The sequence below is a fragment of the Lissotriton vulgaris genome, chromosome 12 (genome assembly GCF_964263255.1).
Source record: "Lissotriton vulgaris chromosome 12, aLisVul1.2, whole genome shotgun sequence".
Taxonomy (NCBI): Eukaryota; Metazoa; Chordata; class Amphibia; order Caudata; family Salamandridae; genus Lissotriton; species Lissotriton vulgaris.
The window spans coordinates 33646220-33672414 of record NC_141700.1 but is presented as its reverse complement, the minus strand read 5'-3'; the positions used below and the strand labels follow the sequence as shown (position 1 = coordinate 33672414).

General features: G+C 49.3%; 1 protein-coding gene across 2 annotated transcripts in view; it reads right to left on the bottom strand.

Annotated features, from left to right (window-relative positions):
- Positions 1 to 26195, bottom strand: part of LOC147673146 (uncharacterized) — a 175814-nt gene that overhangs the window by 52026 nt on the left and 97593 nt on the right. For both annotated transcript variants that reach the window (XM_086946898.1, XM_086946899.1), the window contains one exon: positions 114 to 877. In XM_086946898.1, the coding sequence (XP_086803024.1) occupies positions 114 to 877 (764 nt within the window). The remainder of the gene's footprint in view (positions 1 to 113; positions 878 to 26195) is intronic.

The window sequence follows — 26195 nt, the reverse complement described above, 5'->3', positions numbered from 1 at the left end:
AAAAAAGAATAAAATACATGTGCCATGCTTAACTAAGAAACATCTTTAAACTAAAATTATTTGATTGTCACGCCAGAAAAGGAAGGGACGATGCTTCTGATTTTAATACTTACTATCTTGGCTTGGAATGTGTTGATGCTTCACATAACTGGTCTGGTTCCAGGCTTCTGACTGGGAGGGCTGGATTCTTGCCTTCTCTGGCTTTTCAGAATAACCAGTGGCCATAAGCTCAGAGTTGGCAGGCTCCTTAGAGAGCTGTAGTGTAGGCTCTGTGGGTTTAAAAGGTGTTGGCGCAGGTTCAATAAGCTTCGATCGTTGAGGCACAGATACTTCAGGCGTAGAGGGCTGTAGTGCAGGCTCCATGGGCTTAAAAGGTGTTGGCGCAGGCTCAAAAAGCTTCGATCGTTGAGGCACAGATACCTCAGGCTTAGAGGCCTGTAGTGCAGGCTCCATGGGCTTAAAAGGTGTTGGCGCAGGCTCAAAAAGCTTCGATCGTTGAGGCACAGATACTTCAGGCTTAGAGGGCTGTAGAGCATGCTTCGCGTTCTTTGAGTCCTGAGGATCATGCTTTATAGGCTGAGAGTGTTGTGATGCAGGCTCTTGAGGGTCAACAATGTAACAGTCCGTATCAGAGTCTGGATCAGAGTCAGGATCATAGTGTGTGTTTATATAGTCCGGATCAGCATTTAGAAATATCAGCGGCTTATAACCGGGTGGTTGGGGATCCTGGACTTTTGAAGTCTGTGCTTCTGAATCGCGAGGGGCAACTTTTCCAAGATTGTTGGAGTTCCCTGGGTTATGACCATGGGCGAGGTGGAATTGTTGGAGCTTCATTTGATAAAATTTGTAAGCTGAGCTATGTTTCTCATTCAGAAACCTATGGAGAAAACAAAATTAAAACATTTGGTGTGTCACAAAGTTATGCTTTGTTGATTTAGCAATGGGCAGGGATATGAAAATGAAATTAAATTATAGTCAAACAATGTTACAGGAAGTTTTTTGCAACGTACAAATAGATGTAACTAAGTTCAGGACTAAGAAGCAGCAGCATATCGATCTCAACAGCACAGAAGCATTTGGACAGGACTATAGTTTAACAATTCGATTCTTACAACATTAAATCACTTTCAGTGGTTATTAACGTTACTTATCTGTACCTGACATTTTACCAAGATTCATTAGCTACGAACATTCCCCACTGTCAGTCTTGGAATCCCTGGTCATTTTTCATATAACAGCTTTAATTAGTAGATCCTTCCAGTGCATCTTCGCGCTTTTTAAGCTGCCTATCAATATTTTACATTTGTTGTGACAGTTGCTAATGGTGCATCAATGCTTCTTTTAGAGTTGGCCCTTTCAGAATTTCACATGAATTGATAGCATACTAAGCGCTGTTTGCCTCGGAGGTAAGTGTGATAGAACTGGGTCTGCAAACGTTCCTTTTATTGATGTTGTTTCTTACATGTGAGGCCCCCATCTGACGAAAGAGCCAGTAGGTTTGTGGAGCAAACAACCTAGGAAGGGAGCCCAATGTCCTATAATGGTGGTTGTAACTGTAAATGTGCTGTTGGGCCAGCCAATAAAAGTCTTCCAGTTACAGGACCAAACATTGGGATTGCGGAATTAAAAAGCTCCCCTCCTTAAACCCCCTCCCCCCCCCCCCCCCGACAGTTCCAATATAGGAGCGATGTTAGCTTCAGCATAGCGACATCGGAGTCAACTGCTGGAGGCAGGGACATATGTACTTTGTAATTTAGGTCCCAGGAGGGTTGGGACAGCTACCGTCTCTCACTGATTGGCTTTAGATCAGCCAATGAGAAAAGGCAGCAGTCCCAATCTCGTCACAGAGTGGCATGGGGTCCATATGACTGCGGACCCACCCCACTCTGTGACGAGGTGTCACTGATTGACACTCAACCCTGGGCACTTGAAGGCTTAAAACTGAAGCGGCCAAGTCACGAGGGGGAGGTCAAAGAGGCACTTTTGCCAGGCTGAGGAGGTCACGCCGAGAGGGCTGTGAAATCCTCAGCCTGGCAAGGCAGCCAAGAGCATGTGCATTTATCGCATGTCTAGCTCCTTTTTGCCTGACTTGAACAAAAAGAGTGTCTGCCAGACTCACTTTTATTCAGCCCGACAGACACTCTTCTTGCCTGGAAAAGAGAGAGGTGGTGGGGGGTTCCCTCAGCCTGTACAAACTGGCCTCTGCTGGTAACCAGTTGCCTGAAATATTGGTTTGGATTGTGTCAATCAATCAATACATTTGTAGAGCGCGCTACTTACCCGTGAGGGTCCCAAGGCGCTGGGGGGGGGGGGGGGGGGGGGTTCAGTAGTGCCGCTACTGCTCAAAGAGCCAGGTCTTGAGGTGTTTCCTGAAAGTGAGGTGGTCCTGGGTCAGTCGTAGGTGGGCGGGGAGTGAGTTCCACTTCATGGCCGCCAGGTAGGAGAATGATCTAGTGGTTCTGCGGATCCGTGGGACGGTGGCGAGGGCAAGGCTGGCGGAGCGGAGTTTGCATGTTGGAGTGTAGAACGTGAGGCGGTTGTTGAGGTATTCAGGACCTATGTCGTGGAGCGCTTTGTGTGCGTGGGTGAGGAGCCTGAACGTGATCCTTTTGTTGACGGGGAGCCTGTGCAGGTCTCTCAGGTGGGCTGATATGTGGCTGTGGCGGGGGATGTTGAGGATGAGTTGTGCGGATGCATTTTGTATGCGTTGGAGTCTTTTCTGAAGTTTGACTGTGGGTTCTGCTTATAGGGCGTTCCCGTAGTCTAGTCGGCTGGTGACGAGGGCCTGGGTGACCGTCTTTCTGGTTCCGGTAGGGATCCACCGGAAGATCTTACGGAGCATGCGCAGGGTGTTGAAGCATGAAGATGAGATGGCGTTGACTTGCTTGGTCATCATGAGAGAGGAGTCCAGGATAAATCCCAGGTTGCGTGCGTGGTCAGTGGGTGTCGGTGTGGTGCCCAGTTCTGTGGGCCACCAAGAGTCGTCACAGGCGGATGGGGATGGCCCGAAGAGGAGGACCTCCGTTTTGAGTTCAGTTTCAGACGGCTGAGTTTCATCCATTCCGCGACGTTTTTCATTCCTTCCTGGAGGTTGAGTTTGGCGGTGGCTGGGTCTTTGGTGAGGGAGAGTATCAGCTGAGTGTCGTCGGCATATGAGATGATGTTGAGGTTGTGTTTGCGTGCGATGGTGCTCATGTAGATGTTGAAGAGGGTTGGGCTGAGCGATGAGCCTTGGGGTACGCCGCAGATGGTCTTGGTGGCCACGGAGCGGGAGGGAGGGACGCGAACTCTCTGGGTTCTGTCGGAGAGGAACGAGGTGATCCAGTCCAGGGCTTTACCTTGGATCCCGGCATTGTGGAGGTGGTTTATTAGGGTGGGTGGCAGACTGTGTCAAAGACGGCTGAGAGGTCTAGGAGGATGAGGGCGGTAGTTTCCCCATTGTCGAGTAGGGTCCTGATGTCGTCGGTGGCTGCGATGAGGGCGGTCTCGGTGCTGTGGTTGGCTCGAAATCCGAACTGGCATGGGTCGAGGGAACCATTGGCCTCAAGGAATGAGGTCAGCTGTTTATTGACGATTTTCTCAATCACTTTCGCCAGGAAGGGAAGAAGAGAGATGGGGCGGAAGTTTTTGAGTGCTTTAGGGTCTTCTGTAGGTTTCTTCAGTAGGGCATTGATCTCTGCGTGCTTCCAGCTCTCTGGGAAGGTGGCGGACGCGAGGGAGAAGTTTATTACGTTCCCTAGGTGGGGAGGGATAATGGTATCGGTTTTGTTGAAGATGTGGGGAGGGCGTGGGTCGGAAGGAGAGCCGGAGTGGATGGTGTTCATAGCGTGGGCGGTGTCTTCGGTGCTGATGGGAGTTCAGGCACTGAGGGTGGTTGTAGGGGGCGTTTGTTCGATGGTTGGGGGCGGAGTCTGGGTGCCGAAGCTATTGTGGATATCGGCGATCTTGCGGTGAAAGAACGTGGCGAGGGAGTTGCAGAGGTCTTGCGATGGTGTGATGTCGTTGCTGTTGGCGTTAGGATTGGAGAGCTCTTTTACAACGCTGAAGAGTTCCTTGCTGTTGTGTGTGTTGTTGTCCAGCCGTTCTTTGAACGATGTCTTTTTGGTGGAGCAGATCAACTGGTGGAGTTTGCGGGTGGCGTTCTTGAGGGCTGTCATGTTTTCTGTCACGTGTTCGCGGCGCCAGGTTTTCTCGAGGGTTCGGCAGGATTTCTTTGATTCTGTGAGGTCGTCGGTGAACCATGTTGTTTTCCTGTTGCCGGGTTGCATGGAGGGTTCTTCAGTGGTGCAAGGGCGTCGGCGCAGTTGATGATCCACTGTGTGAGGTCGTGGGCTGCGTCGTTGGTGGTGATTGGTGGGTTCTGGCTCAGTGATGTGGTTAGCTGGTCTGCGGTGACTTTGCTCCAGCATATAAGAGGGATCTGATGCGGGCGGTGGTGGTATGTGGTCTTCTGAAAGGTGAACTGGATGCAGCTGTGGTCGGTACAGTGTAGTCCGGTGGAGTGGCTGAAGGCAACGTGGCTGCTGGCGGAAAAGATGGGGTCCAGCGTGTGGCCGGCGTAGTGGGTGGGGGTGTTCACCAGTTGCTTGAGTCCGAGGTTGTCGAGCAGGGTGGTGGTGTTGTTGTCATTGTTGTTCTCCAGGTGGAAGTTCAGGTCCCCTAGGAGGATGTAGTCTGATGAGGCGAGGGCATGTGGGCTGAGGAAGTCGGCGATGGCTTCAGTGAATTGTGTACTTGGGCTCAGGGGTCTGTAGACGAGGGTTCTTCTGAGGGTTGTCTTGGGGGTCGGTGTGGATCGAGAAGTGTAGGTGTTCAGCGGTGGTGAGGGCATCTCTAGAGTTGGTTATACGTCGATGGTGTTCCTGTTGCGATTCCAACTCCTGTTTGTTTGACGCGGTCCTTTCGGGTGATCTTGTAGCTGTCCGGTATGGCTATGGCGATGTCGGGGGCTGAGGAGGAATTCATCCAGGTTTCTGTGAGGATGGCGACATCTGGTGCTGTTGTATCGAGGAGGTCCCTGAGTTCGACGGCGTGCTTGTGGACGGAGCGGGTGTTGAGTAGGATGCACTTGAGGTGGTTGTTGTTGTTGCCTGGTCTGGGTGGTGGGATGTAGGTTCGGACGCAGGTGAATGTGCAGGTTTGGCAGGAGAAGGGACCGTGGGCATGCTTCGGAGTGGCTTGGTAGCAGGCGGCTGGTCTGCCGGTGTTGAGTGTGTGGAGGGTGGTGGGGTCGTATCTCCGTCGGATTTCATAGTTTCGGCGGGGGCCAGGAGTTCTGGCGCTGGGCGCGGTCCAGGTGCAGTCGGGCTTGCCTTTGGCGCACCCGCTGCGCGGCCTCCATGAGAAAGGCTATGGGAGGGAGGAGCAGCTGGGAGGCGGGAGCGGCGAATGGGGCACCAGGGGGCGGGGCCGCAGGGGGGCAGCGGCGGGAATCGTGAGGGAGAGGAGCGGGTGGGGGTAGGGAGGGCACAGGGCGCAAAGGCAGGAAAAAAAAAAAGAGAACAGTAACGGTGAGAAAAGGAAAGGCAGAAAATATAGTGGCACAAAAGGAAAAACAGGAAAACCAGTCCGATGCACAGGAAGGACTGCAACGATCACAGCGGGACAGCGGCACAGGGGGACCGTGTGGTGGCTGAGGGGGGCGACCTACCTGGTGACAGGGTCAAAGGTCGCTCCCTTCACCACTGCGCGGCCTCCATAAGAAGGGCTATGGGAGGGAGGAGCAGGCGGGAGCAGGGCAGCGAATGGGGCACAAGGGGTGCGGGCCGCAGGGAGGCAGCGGCGGGAATCGCGAGGGAGGGGAGCGGGTGGGGGCGGGGAGGGCACATGGCGCTGGGGCGAAGAGGCAGAAAAAAAGAGAACAGTAACGGTGAGAAAAGGAATGGCAGAAATAATAGAGGCACAAAAGGAAAAACAGGAAAACCAGTCCGATGCACAGGAAGGACTGCAACGATCACAGCGGGACAGCGGCACAGGGGGAACGTGTGGCGGCTGAGGGGGGCGACCTACCTGGTGACAGGGTCAAAGGTCGCTCAGTTTGTGAACAACTAATAACTAATTGGCTGGTGGTTCAAGAACGGTTTTGGCCACAGCCTGTTAGGCAGTGATTTCAAAAACCTCAGGACGACTTGATATCATCTAAGAGCCAGCACCTGGTATGAGGAGCTTGCATTGGCTTTCATAGTTCATTGCATTATCCATGATATTGTCTTGCTGCCATTTGTTGGCCTCTAAGATAAGTGTGAAGGAACATCTACTTTCTCCAGTACATAGCAGTTCTCCTAGGGTGCGGGAAATTAAATGAAGTTGAGCTGGGGATTCTGATCTGTCAGAGATGACTGGGGCCTTTTACCTAGATCCATTTCCGTCTCTAATGCAGCTGCACAAAAGAACAAGTTACTTACCTTTGGTAACGCTTTTTCTGGTAGATACTATATCTGCCTGTGGATTCTTCACCTTGTGAATATCCCCCTTGCGTCAGCAACATTCGGAAATTCTTTTCGTAGCCTCACGCCGACGTGGACTTGGACGTCATAGAGACACCGCTCCGCTCGCGACTCCGCTGACGTCACCAACGCCTACAATAGGCCCACGCCGGCGTGATGACATCAGTTCCACCCTTTTGTCCGTGCCATCGAGGCACACGGACGGACCAATGACAGTAGAAATATACATAGTATACACAATACACAATAGCCAAGGAGAAACACACTTAGGGGGTCATTAGGATTGCGGTTTTTCCGCATCCTCGGGGCCGGCGGAAGCCACCGCCGGCCTCGAGGATGCGGAAAAACCGCAGCGGACTGACCAAGGACCCACCGCCACATTAGGATGGCTGGTGGGTCCTGGTTTCCGTCCGCAGCTTTTCCGCCGCGGCTGGCTTACAACCGCGGCGGAAAAGCTCTGATATGGTGACGGTGTTTCTCAGACACCGTCCGCCATATCAGGATGGGATTTTAAAAGTGCTTTTCCGCTGCGGGTTTTCCGCCGTGGAAAAGCATACGGATCTTCACCTAGGGGGCCCGTTGCGGGCCCCCTAGGTGAAGGGGGGGTGGGGGGTGCACATGGGGGGTACCTATGGTACCCCCCTGCATTTGCATGCAGAAAGCGGCAGGCACCGCGCGGTGCCTGCCTCTTTCTGCATGCAAATGCAATGCGTGCATTTTTAACATTTGCCGCGGGTGCAGCTTGAAGCTGCACCCGCGGCAATGTTAAAAATAGAGGATGTGACCGCCAGGGTGGCAGTCACATCCTAATCGCACAGGAGGGGACTCCGCAGCCCATGCGGACGTCCCCTCCTCCTCAATGATCGCGGACGGACGCAAGTCCGTCCGCGATCATAATCGGCCCCATAGTGTGAAGCAAGTGCAAGAAAGCAATGGAAACAACTCCTTAACAATACAATATATAAACAATACTTTACAGTAAAACAGGTATAGAAGAGTGGACAACGGGGAGGCGGGTGGGTCAGTGAGGAATCCACAGGCAGATATAGTATCTACCAGAAAAAGCGTTACCGAAGGTAAGTAACTTGTTCTTCTGATAGATACATCTGCCATGTGGATTCCTCACCTTGTGAATAGAGTCCCACACCAGTCCCCACTCCCGGAGGAGGGTGTCCACTCTTCTAAACCAGAAAATCCTGAAAGACAGAGCGCGCAAAATGACCGTCCCTCCTCACTTCGGCATCCAAGCAGTAATGCTTCTCGAAAGTGTGGAGGGAAGGCCAAGTTGCCGCCCTACAAATGTCCTCAACAGGAACACCTCTAGCCAATGCTGAGGTTGACGACTTAGCTCTAGTGGAATAAGCCCTAATACCCTCTGGAGGTTCCTTACCGGTCAAAGAGTAGCAGATCTTTATACACAGAACGATCCATCTTGACAAGGTTCTCTTATGGACCGCTCTTCCTCTCTTACAGCCAGCAAATCCAACGAAGAGCTGGTCATCCAAACGACAGTCTTTAGTTCTGTCCAAATAAAAAGACACCGCCCTTTTGGGGTCCAGACGGCGCAACCTCTCGTCCTCCTTGGAAGGGTGCGGGGGAGGATAAAAGGTAGGGAGGGTAATGGATTGACCAAGGTGGAAAGGAGTCGCCACCTTAGGAAGAAAAGCAGCCCTGGTCCTAAGAACCATTCGATCAGCATGAATGGTCAAGAAAGGGGGCTTGGAACTAAGAGCTTGAAGCTCACTCACCCTCCTTGCCGAGGTTATTGCAACGAGAAAACTGCCTTAAGGGTTAAAAGCCTCATAAGACATTTATGAAGAGGCTCAAAGGGAGCACCCATCAGAAAGGTCAAGACAAGATTTAAGTCCCACTGAGGCACAATAAAAGGATTAGGAGGGAACTTATTTGTGAGGCCCTTCAAAAACCTTAAAACCTACAGGAGACTTAAAAAGAGAGGGCTGGTCAGGCAAACAAAGAAAAGCCGACAGCGCCGAAAGATAGCCCTTAACCGTGGCAACAGCAAGCCCTTGTTGCGCCAGAGAAAGAGCAAACTGGAGAACATCAGACAGACGGGCTCTCAATGGGTCAATAGCATTCTCAATGTTGCACTGAATCGGAGCGACATTCCGCCCCACGCCGGGTGCACAACTATGTTCATAGCATTCCACAAATGCCAACACCATTACTTATTTTTCTTCCAATTTTTTATTTTTTGTCCATTATTTCAGTTTTCCATCATTTGCAATCCAAACTGTAACATAGTTTCATTCCTTTTGCGCAAGTCACAGGAAACACTCTTTACGTTTTCACCATATTCTAAACGATACAGAAGTGTTTATCCAAACTTTATCCTGCACCCCGAAGGTGATCGTAAATCCTTAAGCATAACTTTAGTTTACCCAATGCATTTCGGACCCTCCATTTGGTCCTTCGTCAGGGGTTAATGTATCTACAATATACAAAAACATGGTTCAGACTCTTTTTCAATCCCCCTCTTTCAGTTTAAAAGCGCACCCCCGCCCTTATGCCACATATCACAATCAACGTCTTCCCGCAATAAAAACATCCATTTTTACCCCACTGATTGTCTTTTAGTGCTTTCATAGCTATTCTTCTGCGTTACCCTCCTGCATGACACATCTCCTCTCCCCCATAATCCCTTTCTAAGTACCCTCCCCAAACTTTCAACTCCATACCTTTCAACTCACTCATACTTGCCTCGATTCCATCATCTCACACGGAGATTGACAACAGCTTCCGGTTACTCGTTCCTGCCTTCTGACCTCCTCTTTCTAGTTCAAAAAAACGATCTCCTCCCCTCTTCCACACCTGTGTTCCATCTGCCCCTCCCCCATACATCATACTCCTAGACTTGAACTCTGCAAGTACCTTCAAAACCCACAATGCACTAAAACTCATTATTAAATTCAAGGACTCCAGTTTCCCATTTGTATTATTGCCCCGCCCACCCTCTGATATCAAATCTGACGTGGATTGTTCTATGTATCGTTTTCAAAACATGCCAGGCGCATCTGCTCTGTTAAACTCATGCCCAATTCTAAACAGCAAAAAGTTCTTCAACACTCGTTTAAAAAGTTCGTCATCTCCAATGTTCAATATTCATGATGAAATATTCTGCTCAGTTGTTGTTTGGTGAAATCTATCCTGTGACGGATTGTCCATTTTTGAGTTTTATTCCATGTTATTTAATCTCCTCTGGTGGGTGCTCCGTGACCGGTAGGCCGTATAAGTAAACTGCACTGTGAGAGTGGCACAGTGCACGCCTTTTTCATACTTTTCTTTAGATGTATCGTATTTCACATTTTTTATTGATTGCGTGCTCCCCGGAAAGCGTGGACGGCCCAAAACCACGAATCGGAGCGACATTCCGCCCCGCGCCGGTGCACAACTAAGGGCGGAATGTCGCTCCGATTCAGTGCAACATTGATTAACCGCGTGGTTTTGGGCCGTCCACGCTTTCCGGGGAGCACGCAATCAATAAAAAATGTGAAATACGATACATATAAAGAAAAGTATGAAAAAGGTGTGCACCGTACCACTCTCACATTGCAGTTTACTTATACGGCCTACCGGTCACGGAGCACCCACCAGAGGAGATTAAATAACATGGAATAAAACTCAAAAATGGACAATCCGTCACAGGATAGATTTCACCAAACAACAACCGAGCAGAATATTTCATCATGAATATTGAACATTGGAGATGACAAACTTTTTAAACGAGTGTTGAAGAACTTTTTTCTGTTTAGAATTGGGCATGAGTTTAACAGTTTAGCAGATACGCCTGGCATGTTTTGAAAACGATACATAGAACGATCCACGTCAGATTTGATATCAGAGGGTGGGCGGGGCAATAATACAAATGGAAAACTGGAGTCCTTGAATTTAATAATGATTTTTAGTGCATTGTGGGTTTTGAAGGTACTTGCAGAGTTCAAGTCTAGGAGTATGATGTATGGGGGAGGGGCAGATGGAACACAGGTGTGTAAGAGGGGAGGAGATAGTTTTTTTGAACTAGAAAGAGGAGGTCAGAAGGCAGGGTCGAGTAACCGGAAGCTGTTGTCAATCTCCGTGTGAGATGATGGAATCGAGGCAAGCATGAGTGACTTGAAAGGTATGGAGTTGAAAGTTTGGGGAGGGTACTTAGAAAGGGATTATGGGGGAGAGGAGTTATGTCATGCAGGAGGGTAACGCAGAAGAATAGCTATGAAAGCACTAAAAGACAATGAGTGGGGTAAAAATGGATGTTTTTATTGCGGGAAGACGTTGATTGTGATATGTGGCATAAGGGCGGGGGTGCGCTTTTAAACTGAAAGAGGGGGATTGAAAAAGAGTCTGAACCATGTTTTTGTATATTGTAGATACATTAACCCCTGACGAAGGACCAAATGGAGGGTCCGAAATGCATTGGGTAAACTAAAGTTATGCTTAAGGATTTACGATCACCTTCGGGGTGCAGGATAAAGTTTGGATAAACACTTCTGTATCGTTTAGAATATGGTGAAAACGTAAAGAGTCTTTCCTGTGACTTGCGCAAAAGGAATGAAACTATGTTACAGTTTGGATTGCAAATGATGGAAAACTGAAATAATGGACAAAAAATAAAAAATTGGAAGAAAAATAAGTAATGGTGTTGGCATTTGTGGAATGCTATGAACATAGTTGTGCACCCGGGGCGGAATGTCGCTCCGATTCAGTGCAACATTGATTAACCGCGTGGTTTTGGGCTGTCCACGCTTTCCGGGGAGCACGCAATCAATAAAAAATGTGAAATACGATACATATAAAGAAAAGTATGAAAAAGGTGTGCACCGTGCCACTCTCACAGTGCAGTTTCAATAGCATTCTCACCACACCAAGTGACAAATCTTGACCATCTATATGAATAGACAGTTTTAGTGGAGTCACGCCTGGCTGACAAGATGACATCTACCACGTCAGGCGTGAGAGAAAAGGAAATCAGGTTGCTCCGTTCAATCGCCAGGCATGAAGGTGCAATGTCTGGAGGTGGGGGTGTAGAACCTGCCCCTCAATCAGAGAGGAGGTCTGCCCTGACAGGGAGACGGAGCGGCGGGTGAGAGGAGAGGTGGAGTAGATCTGTATACCACACCCTTCTTAGCCAGTCTGGGGCGACCAATATAACTTGGGCCCGGTCTTGGCGAATCTTCCTCAGAACCCGAGGAATCAAGGGTATGGGAGGAAACGCGTAAAGGAGTTGATTTTCCCAACCCAACTGAAACGCGTCCCCCAAGGCTCCTTGCATCGGATACTGGAGACTGCAGAATGACGGGCAGTGAGCATTCTCGCGAGTGGCAAACAGGTCCACCCGAGGAGTCCCCCACGTCCGAAAGACGTGACGTACCACCACCTCCGGGTGAAGCCTCCACTCGTGGTCGGCAGAGAACTGCCGACTGAGACTGTCTGCCCGCACGTTCAGGACTCCGGCCAGATGATTTGCCTTCAGACAAATCTGGTGGTCCTGAGCCCAGGACCAGAGACGCAGAGCCTCTCTGCAGAGACACTGCGACCCCACTCCTCCCTGCTTGTTGATGTACCACATCGCGGTTGTGTTGTCCGTCAGGACTTGGATCGACTGACCGCGAAGGGAAGGGAGGAAGGCCTTGAGCGCCAGACGTATCGCCCGCAACTCTAGAAGGTTGATGTGAAGCAACCTTTCCTCTGGAGACCAAAGACCCTTGACCTCCAGATCCCCCAGATGAGCACCCCACCCTAGAGTGGATGCATCCGTTATCACCGTGGCCACCGATGGAGGTAGTTGAAAAGGCTTTCCTTGTGACAGATTGCCTTCCACGCTCCACCAAGACAGATCCGCTGCAGTTTCTCTGGAGATCCTCACTGACTCCCCGAGATCTCCGTTGTGCTGATACCACTGCCTGCGGAGACACCACTGGAGTGCCCTCATGTGCCAGCGTGCATGGTTGACCAACAGAATGCAAGAAGCCATCAGACCGAGCAGGCGAAGGACCTTCAGGACTGGAACGACCGCTCCATTGAAAAATAAAGGAATCATTTTCTGAATGTCGCGAATCCTTTGAGGAGGAGGGAATGCACGACAAACAGTAGTGTCCAGTACAGCACCTATGAACAGGTTGCGCTGGGAGGGCACCCGGTTAGACTTGGGTACATTTATCGAAAAACCCAACCTGAACAACAACTGAGTTGTCTCTTGCAGATGATGGAGCACCTTCTCTGACGACTCCGCTTTGATCAGCCAGTCGTCCAAATAAGGGAACACAGGTATCCCCGACCTCCTGAGATGAGCTGCCACCACCTTGGTGAAGACTCGAGGCGCAGTAGTAAGACCAAACGGAAGGACCGCAAACTGGTAGTGTTGCGATCCCACCGTAAAACGGAGATACTTCCTGTGCGACTTCAGGATTGGGATGTGGAAATACGCATCCTGAAAGTCGAGCGACACCATCCAGTCTCCTTTCAGCAGCGCTTGAAGAACCTGAACAAGGGTGAGCATCTTGAATTTCTCCTGTTTCAGATAGAGATTCAAGATCCTGAGATCCAGGATTGGACGCAGTCTGCCATCCTTCTTGGGAATCAGGAAATACCGGGAGCAGCATCCCTGACCCCTTTCCTGCTCTGGGACCACCTCTATCGCACCCTTTCGTAACAGAGTTAGCACCTCCTCCTGCAGAAGAGACAGATGTTCCTCGGTGCAAAAGCCTTGACATGGAGGGTAATTGGTAGGGAATTCCCGAAAGGGAAGGGCATACCCATTTTCTACACGATTGAGAACCCAAAGATCTGATGTAACCGATTCCCAATCCTGTAGAAAATGGGTAGGCCGGCCCTCCACCGGACCCACATGATCCTGAACAGCGGATCTAGGGCTGCTTTTCTGAGGCAGGGGGGTTGGAAGAGGTGGAGGAGGAAGAGGCCTTACATCCACGAGGACGCGCTCTTTGCTTTCCCCTGTACGATCTGTACATAGAATTTTGCTGCTGCTGCTGTTGCTGCTGCTGCTGTTGACCTTGCCGGAAATTCCGAAAGGAAGAGCGACCAAAGCCCCTGAACCTCCCGTTGGACGAAGAGCCTCTGATCTGGAGACCTAAAGACTTAGCTGTCGCTCTGCTATCCTTAAATCTCTCAAGGGCCGCATCAGCTTTCTTCCCAAAGAGACCAGAACCATCAAAAGGAAGATCCAGCAAAGTCGCCTGAACATCAGCCGAAAAGTCTGAGGATTTCAGTCAGGCTGACCTCCTAGTGGCGACTGCAGTGCCCACGATACGAGCCACAGAGTCGGCAGTGTCCAGACCACTTTGAATAACCTGGCGAGCCGCCGCCTGAGTATCAGAGATCACTTCCTCAAAATCCTTCCTGCTGGCATCAGGAACTTTAGGAACCAGGACACGCAAAGAATGCATCAGGACATGCACATATCTCCCCATCAGACAAGTGGCATTAGTTGACTTCAACGCCATGCTTGCTGATGAAAAGGTCTTTTTTGCAACCTGGTCTTGTTTCTTCGCTTCCTTTTCACAAGGAACCTGGGGAAAGGCACTAACACTCTTCTTAGAACAGGCTGCTTGAATGACCAGGCTCTCAGGCGAAGGATGAGAAGACAAAAAGCAGGGTCCTCAGGTGCAACCCTGTTCCTTCTCGCAACACTCTTAGAAACCGCAGGAGCCGACAACGGTTTCTTCCACACCTCCATAATGGGATCCGTCAAGGCATCATTAAAAGGAAGCAAAGGCTCCACCACGGAACTCGGAGAATGCAAAACCTCAGTGAGGATATTGGATTTAAACTCCACCGTTGGCAAAGTCAATTGAAGAAGATCAGCAGCCTTCCTCATAACCAAATGGTAAGGTTGGATATCCTTAGAAGGAGCACCAGAGCCTGAGGGCAACTCCCACTCTGGGGAGAAATCAAGACTTCCTGAATCAGCCAACTCCTCAAAACAGTTCTCCTCCAATTCACCTTCCTCCACATCAGAATGTGAATCCAAGTACCTTTGCTCTTCCAAAAGGCGTTGAGCTTCCCTTCTGGACCTCTCCTTCACACGCCTCGCAGCCGGATCCACCAGCGGCTCCGTCGGATTCGGGGCCGACGCCGGTATCGAATCCGATGGCACAGAGGAATGCCCTCGAGGACGATCAGGAGCGGGCGACGCCGGAACCGGCGTCGACGACTTCGGCGGAGCCGGGAATTGCCAATGCGGCGTCGGAGCCGGCATGTAAGGCATAAACGGAGCCGGAGGATAGGAGTGAGGAACTCCCAAGCTGTAAGCCAAAGGACCCATGGGACCCGAAGGTGCACCAGAGGGGTACTACGCCCTTGAGAAGACGCCATACATAGCGTTAAGAAAGGCTGAAGGGTCCTGGCCTGGGGCAGGAAAGGGCGGTTGAAAACCCCCAGGCCGGTCCTGAGGAGGGATCGGATTCGGCTCTTCAACAGGCGCAGAATCCACATCCTCCCGAGCCTCTTCCTCTTCTCGGGCCGGGGACGGCGCCGGAGATGGATATGGAGCCGGAGAAGGATTCGGAGCCGGAGTAGGAGACCGCCCATGCGACTCCGAAGGTGAGGCCTCACCTTCAGGCTCAGAGACATCCAGAGTAACCACCTTCGAACGTACCTTCTTCGGTGACCTCGACCTCGAGCCCGACTCCTTACCGGAACGACATCTGGACTCATGTCTCCTCTTATTATTTTTATTTATTTTGAAAGCTTTATATAGCGCGAACAAGATCTTTGCAGATATCAGAGCGCTTTACAGACGAAGGGTACAACATGTGAGTAAATAACAATTGGGGTGGGGAGGGTAAATGCAGGAGCGTAGTCAGATAGATACATCAATGGTGATACAAATAAAAATAGGTGGCAGCGTAAACAATCAGGTAAGTCAATAACGCAAGTCATACAAAAATGCAAAAAGATCAGTAGAACAGGATGGTTCAGCGTTTGTAAAAATCTTCCCTAGTGATAATTCAAGTGTATTTAGCCATGAGGATAGCCTTTACTTCTTTCTTAAAAAGTATGGTGGAAAAGATGAGCCTGGTTTCAGGGGGGAGTGAGTTCCAGATCCTGGGTGCCATTCCTGAGAAGGAGCGTTTATAGGTTTTTTCCTTGCGGAATTTTTGGGGCTTTAGCAAAAGATTGTTTGTGCCTCTAGTGTTTCTGGAGCCTCCAGAAATCGTCAGCTTCTGAGCGAGGTATCCGGGTGAGCTCAGGTGGACAGCCTTGTGCGTCATGCAGGCGATTTTCAAGTGTATTCTGGCTTCAAAAGGCAGCCAGTTCAGCGATTTCAGGTCAGGGGAAATGTGTGAGTGTTTTTTTGATACAGTGATGAGTCTCGCTGCTGCGTTTAGAGAAGCTCTTATGGGTGCCGTAGTAGTTAGGGGGAGACCGCAGAGGGCGATGCTGCCGTAATCTATTCGAGGGATGACTAGTGCTTGTACCGCAGTTTGGAAATCTTTGGCTGGAAGGAAGGGTTTGAGTTTCCTTAGGGTATTGATCTGATAGTTCGCACCCTAAGCTGCTTTGTTGATGTGTTCCTGCATGTTGAGGTTGGTGTCAAGTGTTATGCCTAAAGATTTTGCTGAGTCCACGATGGTGGGCTGAACATTGAGTGCCGTTAGGTGTTTAAGCCAAATTTGAGCGGTAGTGATCTTCGCGGGAGGTGAGATCAAGAGGAACTCTGTTTTAAGAGCATTGAGTTTGAGATGATTAGCGGCCAGCCAGGATTGGGTGCTTCTGATCGTAGAATTCAAGAGCATAATGTCTTTGGGTGATTGTAATTTGAGATACAGTTGGGTGTCATCGGCGTACATGTGGAAGTGAACATTGGATGCTTCTAGCAAGGTGGTGAGAGGCTCCATAACTAGGTTAAACAAAGTTGGAGAAAGGGAGGATCCTTGTGGGACGCCTAGCGATACAGGTATTGGCGAAGACATCAAGTTGTTACTCTTGAATTTCTGCGATCTGTTGTGTAGAAAGGACGTGAACCATTTGAGCACAGTTCCACATAGACCCATTCTTGTGTTTAATAGCTCGAGTAAATTCTCATGTTTGACGGTGTCGAATGCAGACGAGAGATCAAGAAGGATGAGGAGGCAGGTATCATTTTGATCTAGGATTTGAAGGGCGTCGTCAATTATGTGAGTCATAGCAGTTTCTGTACTGTGATCTGCTCTGAAGCCTGATTGATGAGGGTTGAGTAGATCAAAGTAATTAATGTGTTTAGTCAATTGTACTTGTGCGCATTTTTCCAACAGTTTGGCTAGAGTCGGAATATTGGTAATGGGACGGTAATTATTTAGATCAGAGGGGTCGGCTGTAGGTTTCTTTAGTAGAGGTGTGACTTGTCCAACTTTAAGGACGTCGGGGATGGTCCCTTGTTGAAGTGAACTGTTAATAATTTTAGTCCAGAGTGGGAGGAGCGACGGGGTAAGGTCTTTGACAGCATTAGCAGGAAGGGGGTCCGTGAGGTGTTTGGCTGGTTTCACAGTGCTGAGCAGTCTACCAATTTCTTCTTCCGAATAGGTGGCAAAGGGTGACCATGTGGCATTGTTTTTTGGTTCAGTGGGTGCTGTGCAATGGGGTTTGGAGTAAAGACTTACGTCAATGAGGAGATAGTTCTTTATGTTATCGGTTTTTTGGATAAAGAAAGAGGCGAAGTCTTCACAGGAGTGTGCTTTGTCCAAAGTGCTGAGTGGTTGGGGTTGTTCCTTGGATTGTGTTCTGATTAGCTCAAACAGCTTTCTCGGATGATTTTTGGCTTGGTCGAGCTGCCGGCTGAAAAAATCTGATTTAGACCGTTTTATTTTCCTGAAGTAGGCATTTCTCTTTTTCTTCAGTGTTTTTAGGTGCAGTGCGGAGGAAGCTGATCTCCAGGTGCGCTCTGCCATTCGCATAGCCCGTCTATCGTCATTGAGAATCCCGTCGAACCAGGGATTGGACATTTTTGTGGAGGCTCTTTTTAGCTGCATAGGTGCAGCTTCATTAACTATTGAGGTCATAGCGTTGAGATAGTGATCAGTCAAAGCTTGGACATCCGTGACGCCGGTAGGAGGAAGTAGGAGGTTGCAGCTGTTGGGGGGTAGAGAGTTTGGATTGAGTTTTTTCAGGTCTCTTTTCCAGACTTTGGGCTTGAAGGATTGAACCGGGTTAAATTTGACTTTTTCCTTGATGAAGAATGTGACAATATGATGATCTGACCAGTCACAGGGTTGGATAGATTTAAGTTGGATAGAGTCCTCTTTGGAGATGATAAGGTCAAGGATAGAGCCTTTCTGGTGAGTCGGGCTGTCGCATATTTGGGTGAGGTCAAGGGCGTTGAGGAAATTTTTAAGACTATTTACCACCGCGTCATTATGATCGTTCCAATGGAGGTTGAAGTCACCAAGGTATATTTGTGTGAGTATTCGACCGGAATTGGTTGAAATCAAATCCATGATTTGTTGCGAGAAGGTACGGTTGTCCCCTGGTGGGTGGTAAATGCTGTGAAGAGTGCATATCGGTTTGCCCTCACTGATAATATCGAGGCAGATGTATTCATAGGAGGTTGGGGAGGTTACTTTCAGGATAGAGAGGTTACTCCTGTGTATGCATGCGACACCACCACCTTTTTGACCAACCCTGTCTAGTCTAGTGATGTGGTAGTTGGGGGGAACCAGTATGTCCATTATAGGTGTAGAAGATTCAGTTAGCCAGGTTTCCGTCATGATGATTAGGTCAAGGTCCAGTTTTAGGATGAGATCAGCGATTGCGGAGGAGTGCCTAGAGGCCGATCTGCAGTTGAGGAGGGTGCATTTGAGACGGGGTGCGTCGAAGGTGGAGGGGGGGTTCTAGAGAGAGGAGGACTTTTCTCAGGTTACTAAGGATAGAAATTCTGTTTTTCAGTGTGGGGGGTCTAAGGGGGTTTGGATGATTCGTTGGAATGGCGTGGAGGGTGGTGGGTGTGTTATGGGGAGCTGGGTCGCAGGAGCGGAGGATGGTGACTGTGTCGAGGTCAGATAGTCGGTTGCAGGAGCGGTGGGGACGGTTTTCACGATCGCGAACGGGGATTGAGGTCCAGTGTGAGGGGCGTTGAGTAGGAGAGTCAGCCGACCGGGTGGAGGTCCTGTTGGGAGGGGTGGTGCTGGTGGAGGAGGCGGGTGAGGGGTGTCTGGGATGTGTGCAGAGTAGTTGTTTGATGATGTGAATGTCTTCTTTGAGCTGGTGGAGGGAGGCCATAACATACTCTAGTGTGGGATATGTGTTGGTGGTGGGGATGGGAGGGTTGGGGGTGGATGACATGGGGGGGAGGTTGTTGGTAAGGAAGAGGGTATTGGTGGTAGGCGGAGAGTGCAGGGTGGAGGATGGGCGTGTTAGTGGTGATGGGGGCGTATGTAGGGTAGTGGGGGTGAGAATGGGGGGGGGGGGGAAGTGGGATTGTATGTGGTTCTTTTTTGAGGAGGCGGAGTTGAATTGATAGAGGCGGCGTGTTCTGTGTGATTGGTTGATGGGTGGCAGTGGGGGCTGAGAATGGGGGGGATAAAGGGTGGGGTTTGTCTGTGTGCGTGTCGATCTGATGCTGAGCTTGATTAGGCGGGATGTGGGTGGGAGCTGTGATGTCATGGGTGAAGAGAATGGGAATGTGGGCTGGTGTATGGGGGGAGGGGGTACGGCTGGTGTATGTGAGGGAAAGATCTATGTCTGTGATTGAGGGGTGTGGGGTAGCAGCAGTAGATGGGTGCATGACTAAGATGCCGGTGGTAAAGGAGAGGTGCGTGTCGTTTTGGGGCTGAGCTAGGTTAGAGGCGTTGTGGTTGTGGGCTGAGGTGTCAGGGGTGAGCGGAATGGGAGTGGTATGAGTGGGGGTCAAGGTGTTGGTGGGGGGAGGGGGTGCGGCTGGTGTATGTGGGGGAGAGGTCTGAGTCTGTGATTGAGGAGTGTGAGGTGGCTACAGTAAGTGGATGAATGACTATGTTGCCGGGTGTAGAGGAGAGGTGCGTGTCGTTTAGGGGCTGAGCTAGGATAGAATGGTTGTGGTTGGGGGCTGTGAAGTCAAGGGTGATAGGACAGAGTGCTGTGAGCGGGGGTCCGCGGTTTGGAGAGGTGCTGTATGAAAGTGGGGAACAGGTTGTCTAGTAGTTCCAGGTTCCTGTCTGGGGATTGGATTAGGACAATCCCGTTGTTATAGATAGTGATGGTGGTTCTGCCCGGGAAGAATTGGGAAGGTGTGATGGTGAGTGTTCGGCCATGAGCGGATTTCCTGGAATTGGAGACGGTGAGTAAAGAGAGGAACGTTTTTCTCCATTGAGCTCTGCGTGTGGTGTGGAAGATGATATCAATGTTTACGGCACCATTGACCGGTGAGATGTATGTTTCTTCTTCGACTTCGAAACATGATCCGATGCCGACCTCGAAGACGACCCCTCTCGAGAACCAGACCTCGACTTCGACCTCGCCCTTCGAGAACGAGACCGCGACGATTTCTCTTTCCCAGCCAGAGTTTGGCCTCTCTCTCCCTCAGGGCCTTCGGGTTCATCTTCCGACATGAAGAACAATCTTCCACATCATGGTCGGAACTCAAACACCAGATGCAGTCATCATGCGGGTCGGTAATAGACATAATTTTACCGCACTCCCTGCAGGGCTTGAAGCCGGTCTTCTTGGATGACATAGTCGAAGAGACAGGATACAAAGAAGCAGAAATTTGCAACAAAAAGGCAACAATGTACCAGTTGGCTACAGAGATTCCCGATAACCGTTAGCGTCGACGACGCGGAAAAAAGGGAACTGATGTCATCACGCAAGCGTGGGCCTATTGTAGGCGTCGGTGACGTCAGCAGAGTCGCGAGCGGAGCAGTGTCTCTATGACGTCCAAGTCCACGTCGGCGCGAGGCTACGAAAAGAATTTCCGACTGTTGCTGACTCAAGGGGGATATTCACAAGGTGAGGAATCCACAGGGCAGATGTATCTATCAGAAGTCTAGTTTTTTGAGGAACTGGACAAGTCATCCCTCTGCTCCAGGCAGGATCAAAAGGTACGACCTGCTCCCCCGAACGCTGAAGGGGCAGGATCACACCGGACACCTTTGCCCTGAATACTGAAGGGTAGCCCAGTTAGGGTCAGCCAAAAGTTGCTATGTATTGCAACCCGTCACATCTTTGAAGTGGAGCAAAATAAATGCAAACTCAACAATCACAAAGAGATTAATGATAAAATGTCTTTGTGAAAATAGCTAATTTTGCTTGGGGAGCAAACATTGATGGGAATGACAAATGAAAAGCGGTTGTTATAAACTCACTTCAGGACCACATAACAGGAAGCAAAAATCATCTTTCAATGGGAACAAAACAAGTGGCATCTGAGGAGATGCAGGCGCTTCTGGGTGTTGACAACACCATCATGCACAAGTACTGTATGACTGAGGCATGGTTAAGCTCAAACTACCTCATTCTCCTACAAGCCTATTCTAACGTCTTATATTTTTTATGCCACCAATTTGTTTAAAATCAGCCAATAACATTTCCCCTCTTACTTCCTGGGTTCAGCTTTTGTGCACTACAGTTTCATCTCCACACCAGGAAATGATCCAACACTTTCCAGGGCCACTTAATACAAGGCTGAAGGATAACAAGCATTTACAATGCAATGGTCTCTGCATTGTTAAAGTTAGAGTTATTGGCATTGCTCATGACATTATTTTTATTTATGTTTTTGTTTTTAAAACATATAAATAAATAGCATTGTCATTCACATAGAGCCACCCACACACACACACCCACACAGAGCCACCCACACATAGAGCCACCTACAAAAAAGCTACCCACACACAGAGCCAGACAGACAGAGCCAGACAGACAGAGCCAGAGAGCCATACACACAGAGCCACACACACAGACAGACAGAGCCACACACACAGACAGACAGAGCCACACACACAGACAGACAGAGCCACACACACAGACACAGAGCCACACACACAGACACAGAGCCACACACACAGACACAGAGCCACACACACAGACACAGAGCCACACAGACAGACAGAGCCACACACACAGAGCCACACACACAGACACAGACCCCAACACACACAGACACAGAGCCACACACACAGAAACAGAGCCACACACACAGACCCCAACACACACAGCCCAACACACAGAGCCCAACGCACACACAGAGCCCAACACACACACAGAGCCCAACACACACACAGAGCCCAACACACACACAGAGCCCAACACACACACAGAGCCCAACACACACACAGAGCCCAACACACACACAGAGCCCAACACACACACAGAGCCCAACACATTCACACAGAGCCCAACACATTCACACAGAGCCCAACACACACACACACAGAGCCCAACACACACACACACACACACAGAGAGAGAGCCCAACACACACACACACACAGAGCCCAACACACACACACACACACAGAGCCCAACACACACACACACAGAGCCCAACACACACACACACACACACACACACAGAGCCCAACACACACACACACACACACACAGAGCCCAACACACACACACAGAGCCCAACACACACACACACAGCCCAACACATACACAGAGCCCAACACACACACAGAGCCCAACACACACACAGAGCCCAACACACACACAGAGCCCAACACACACACAGAGCCCAACACACACACAGAGCCCAACACACACACAGAGCCCAACACACGCATACACACAGAGCTCAACACACACATACACACAGAGCCCAACACTCACATACACACAGAGCCCAACACACACACAGAGCCCAACACACGCATACACACAGAGCCCAACACACACACAGAGCCCAACACACACATACACACAGAGCCCAACACATACACACAGAGCCCAACACACACACACACAGAGCCCAACACACACACACACAGAGCCCAACACACACACACACAGAGCCCAACACACACACACGCACAGAGCCCAACACACACACACACACAGATCCCAACACACACACACACACAGATCCCAACACACACACAGATCCCAACACACACACACACACAGATCCCAACACACACACACAGAGCCCAACACACACACAGACAGAGCCCAACACACACACACAGAGCCCACCACACACACACACAGAGCCCAACACACACACAGAGCCCAACACACACAGAGCCCAACACACACACAGAGCCCAACACACACACAGAGCCCAACACACACACAAACACACACACACACACACAGAGAGCCACACACACACACAGAGAGACACACACAGAGAGCCACACACACACACACACACAGACACACACAGAGAGACACACACACACACATAGAGCCACACACAGGGAACAGAGGGCAGAAAAACAATCACAACGAGGGAACAGAGGGCAGAAGCATAACGAGGGAACAGAGGGCAGAATCACAACAAGGGAACAGAGGGCAGAATCACAACGAGGGAACAGAGGGCAGAATAACAACGAGGGAACAGAGGGCAGAATCACAACGAGGGAACAGAGGGCAGAATCACAATCACGAGGGAACAGAGGGCAGAAAAGCGGCGGGGGCAGGCAGTCGCAGTGTGCCTTGCGCTCCCTCCGCAGCAATAGGCGGCGGGGCTCTCTTCTTCCGGGGCTCCCTCCAGCGCATGGGAGCCCCCGGAACAATCACGCTGTCTCCCTGCCTTCACCGGGCTCCCTCCTGGGACCCGGGACTTTTACTAGCGGCACTCGAGGAGGCGGGGTGGGCTCCCGACCTCCTCCCTTGAATACTTTGTCGTTGTTGCGTGAACACGGGTGAGCCGCTAGGGAACAGAACCATAAAAAAAGCATTCCCAAACAACCAGGGGCGTGGGCATCCGGCCCTGGCATGAGGGGGAGGCAAACTTGTGCCACAACCGGGGGCAACCTCAGTCCAGGGATGGGGGCGTCAACCTGCCGCCTCCAGGGGAGGGCAGCGGGCATCCTCCCGGGGAGCAGTGCTCAGCGCTCCCCCAGGCCACAGCAGAGACCCCGCCGGACCGGAGGGGCAGCACCCGCCCCAGGGACAGCACCCCGGAGCTCGCGGCCAGCACAGCTCGGGCTCCAGCAGCCGCCAGTAGAGTAAGTTTCCCTTGGCAGAATTCTTAACTAATCAAGCCCACATGTTAATATTGGACACTTACACTGAACAAATATAACAAAAACATATATAAAAACTTATATCAAATTTATTATTTTGTTAAAAACATGAAAAGATCACACAGTAAAAACAATTGTACTTAATCAAAATTTTTACTAACTAAAATTTTCAATTCTAAGTCACAAGGGCGGCGGAGTCGTGGTCTTTAATACTGTGGACTACGACAATAGAATGAGGGCACGTCTAAATGTCAAAGAACACTATACTCCTGCTTCGTTTAGAATGTTGGAGGGATTAAAAAGAGAGGTAGCAATATTCTTGAACTATGGCAGAGATAATGATTGGATCTGTGAAGACGAATACAAGTTCCTTTTAAATAATAATCCTATCATCCCGGCAATCTACGGGTTGCCCAAACTTCATAAAAACACTCTTGATCCGCCCATGCGGCCCATAGTGGGCAGTTTGGGGTCCTTACTGGAGCCCTTAAGCAAATGCGCTGATTTCTTTTTGCGCCCCTTAGTTCAGCAACAGCGGTCGTATCTAAAGGACACGGCACACACTATCTCAATATTTGAAGGGATGGGCTTCGATAAGGTGACCCAGTTATTGGTCACCTTAGATATCGAAGCCCTTTATACCAACATCCCTCAAGATCATACCATTCAAGTTCTATCATCCATTCTTCAGGGTGAGGATCTCAGAGGTGGGAATAGAGATTTCATCCTAGGATGTGTAGAATTAGTATTGAAAAACAATTTCTTTCTTTTCAAGGATGAGCTATTTAAGTAGATAAAGGGGACCAGCATGGGGGCCACTTGTGCCCCTAGTCCGGCATGCCTCTATGTTGGATATTTCGAACAACAACATATTTACAATGAAATGGCACCTTTCTACGAGAATGTCTCTCACTGGCACCAGTTTATCGATGATATCATCTTAGTCTGGAACGGTGCCAGTGAGGACTTACTATCCTTCTTAGAGTGGCTCAATCTGGGCAACAGAAATCTAAAATTTACTGCACACTTTAATACCCATAGTGTAGAATTCCTGGATATAAAAATCAAAGAGGTGAGTGGGTTTTTGGAGGTTGAACTCTATACAAAACCAACAGACAAAAACACCCTCCTACAGTATCAGAGCAACCACCCTCGATCCCAAAAGGACAACATCCCCTTTGGGGAATTTTTAAGACTACGGCGCAATTGCACGAGTCTGACAGATTTCTACCACTATGCAGAAATCATGGAACAGAAATTACGTGAAAGGGGGTATCCAAAAAAATTAGTGAAACAATCCATGAAGCGGGCAAGATTTTACAATAGAGAGAATCTACTAGAGATAGATAGGAAAAAAACAAACAAGGCCCAAGACAGGATTGTCTTTGTAAATCAGTACTCTGGCCTCAGTAACAAAATTAAAAATATAGTTAATCGTAATTGGAAGATTATTAACAATGGCCAAACTGCACCAATACCCAAACCATTGTTTTCATTTCGAGGCAACAAAACAATCAAAAATGCCCTGGTAAAAACAGACAAAAACATGGCCAGTAATGTACAAACAAACCTGGTGGATAATAAAAAGGCAATTGGCAACCACAAATGTGGCTCAGGCTCAATCTGCCCCAATTGCATTACAACCAAGAAATTGATTTTTAATGGAAAAACGTTGATCCCTAAAAGCCTAAACAATTGCAGGAACAAAAATATAGTTTATTTGCTTGTTTGCCTCTGCGGTTTGGGCTACGTAGGGGAAACGGGTAGGGAGCTCCGAACGAGACTATTGGAACACAGATCATCAATCAAAAACAAGAAGGAAAATGCGCCCTTAACCTATCATTATCAAAAGGAGAACCATGACTGTAATGAGTTTACATGGTTCATCCTAGAAAGAATAAGCGTCAGCAGAAGAGGAGGCAATTTAGATGCCATCAGGAAAACACGTGAACAATGGTACAAGTGCTTGATAGACACTGTGGAAAAAGGGCTTAATTCAAAAGAAGATTGGATGAAAATTGTTGTCAATCACTGAGAAACTGGATGAGGCTAAAAGAACTCACAGTAGACATACATCCAATAAATCCAGCAGTAATTAATAAAACATTAATAATATAGAGGACTATTAATATGATAATATAAATTTTATAATTGTGGTGTAGTCTTTAAAATACAGGAGTCAACGGCATATGTAGCTCTAGTTAAAATTGGGCGCATCTGTAAGAAAAATCAAACTGTAAAGTCATTTTTCATTATGACTATCCAGTTGCATTTTTAAGTATAAAACAGGCGCAGGAACACTGGACAAAATACTGTAAGTTATTTACATTATGAACATCCAATGTTGGCCAAACCCACGGAAAACAAAATAAAATGTCAAAACGAGGCTTGGTTCAAAGTGAAAACGAGGCTTAGATTCAGGAAACAATAGTGGCTACAAAGGAGACGTGCGACGCGTATAATACGAAATCGCAAAATGCGGAAATCCAATTAAATGAGAAACATGCCCGTAAATAATTAAAACCAGCTGAATAAAATATAATTGTCAATTTGAACCAATCTGAAGAGCATAAAATGGCACAATAAGAGGGGAGGGAACTTGCGCCCTTTCACGAAGGAACACAGGAAGCAC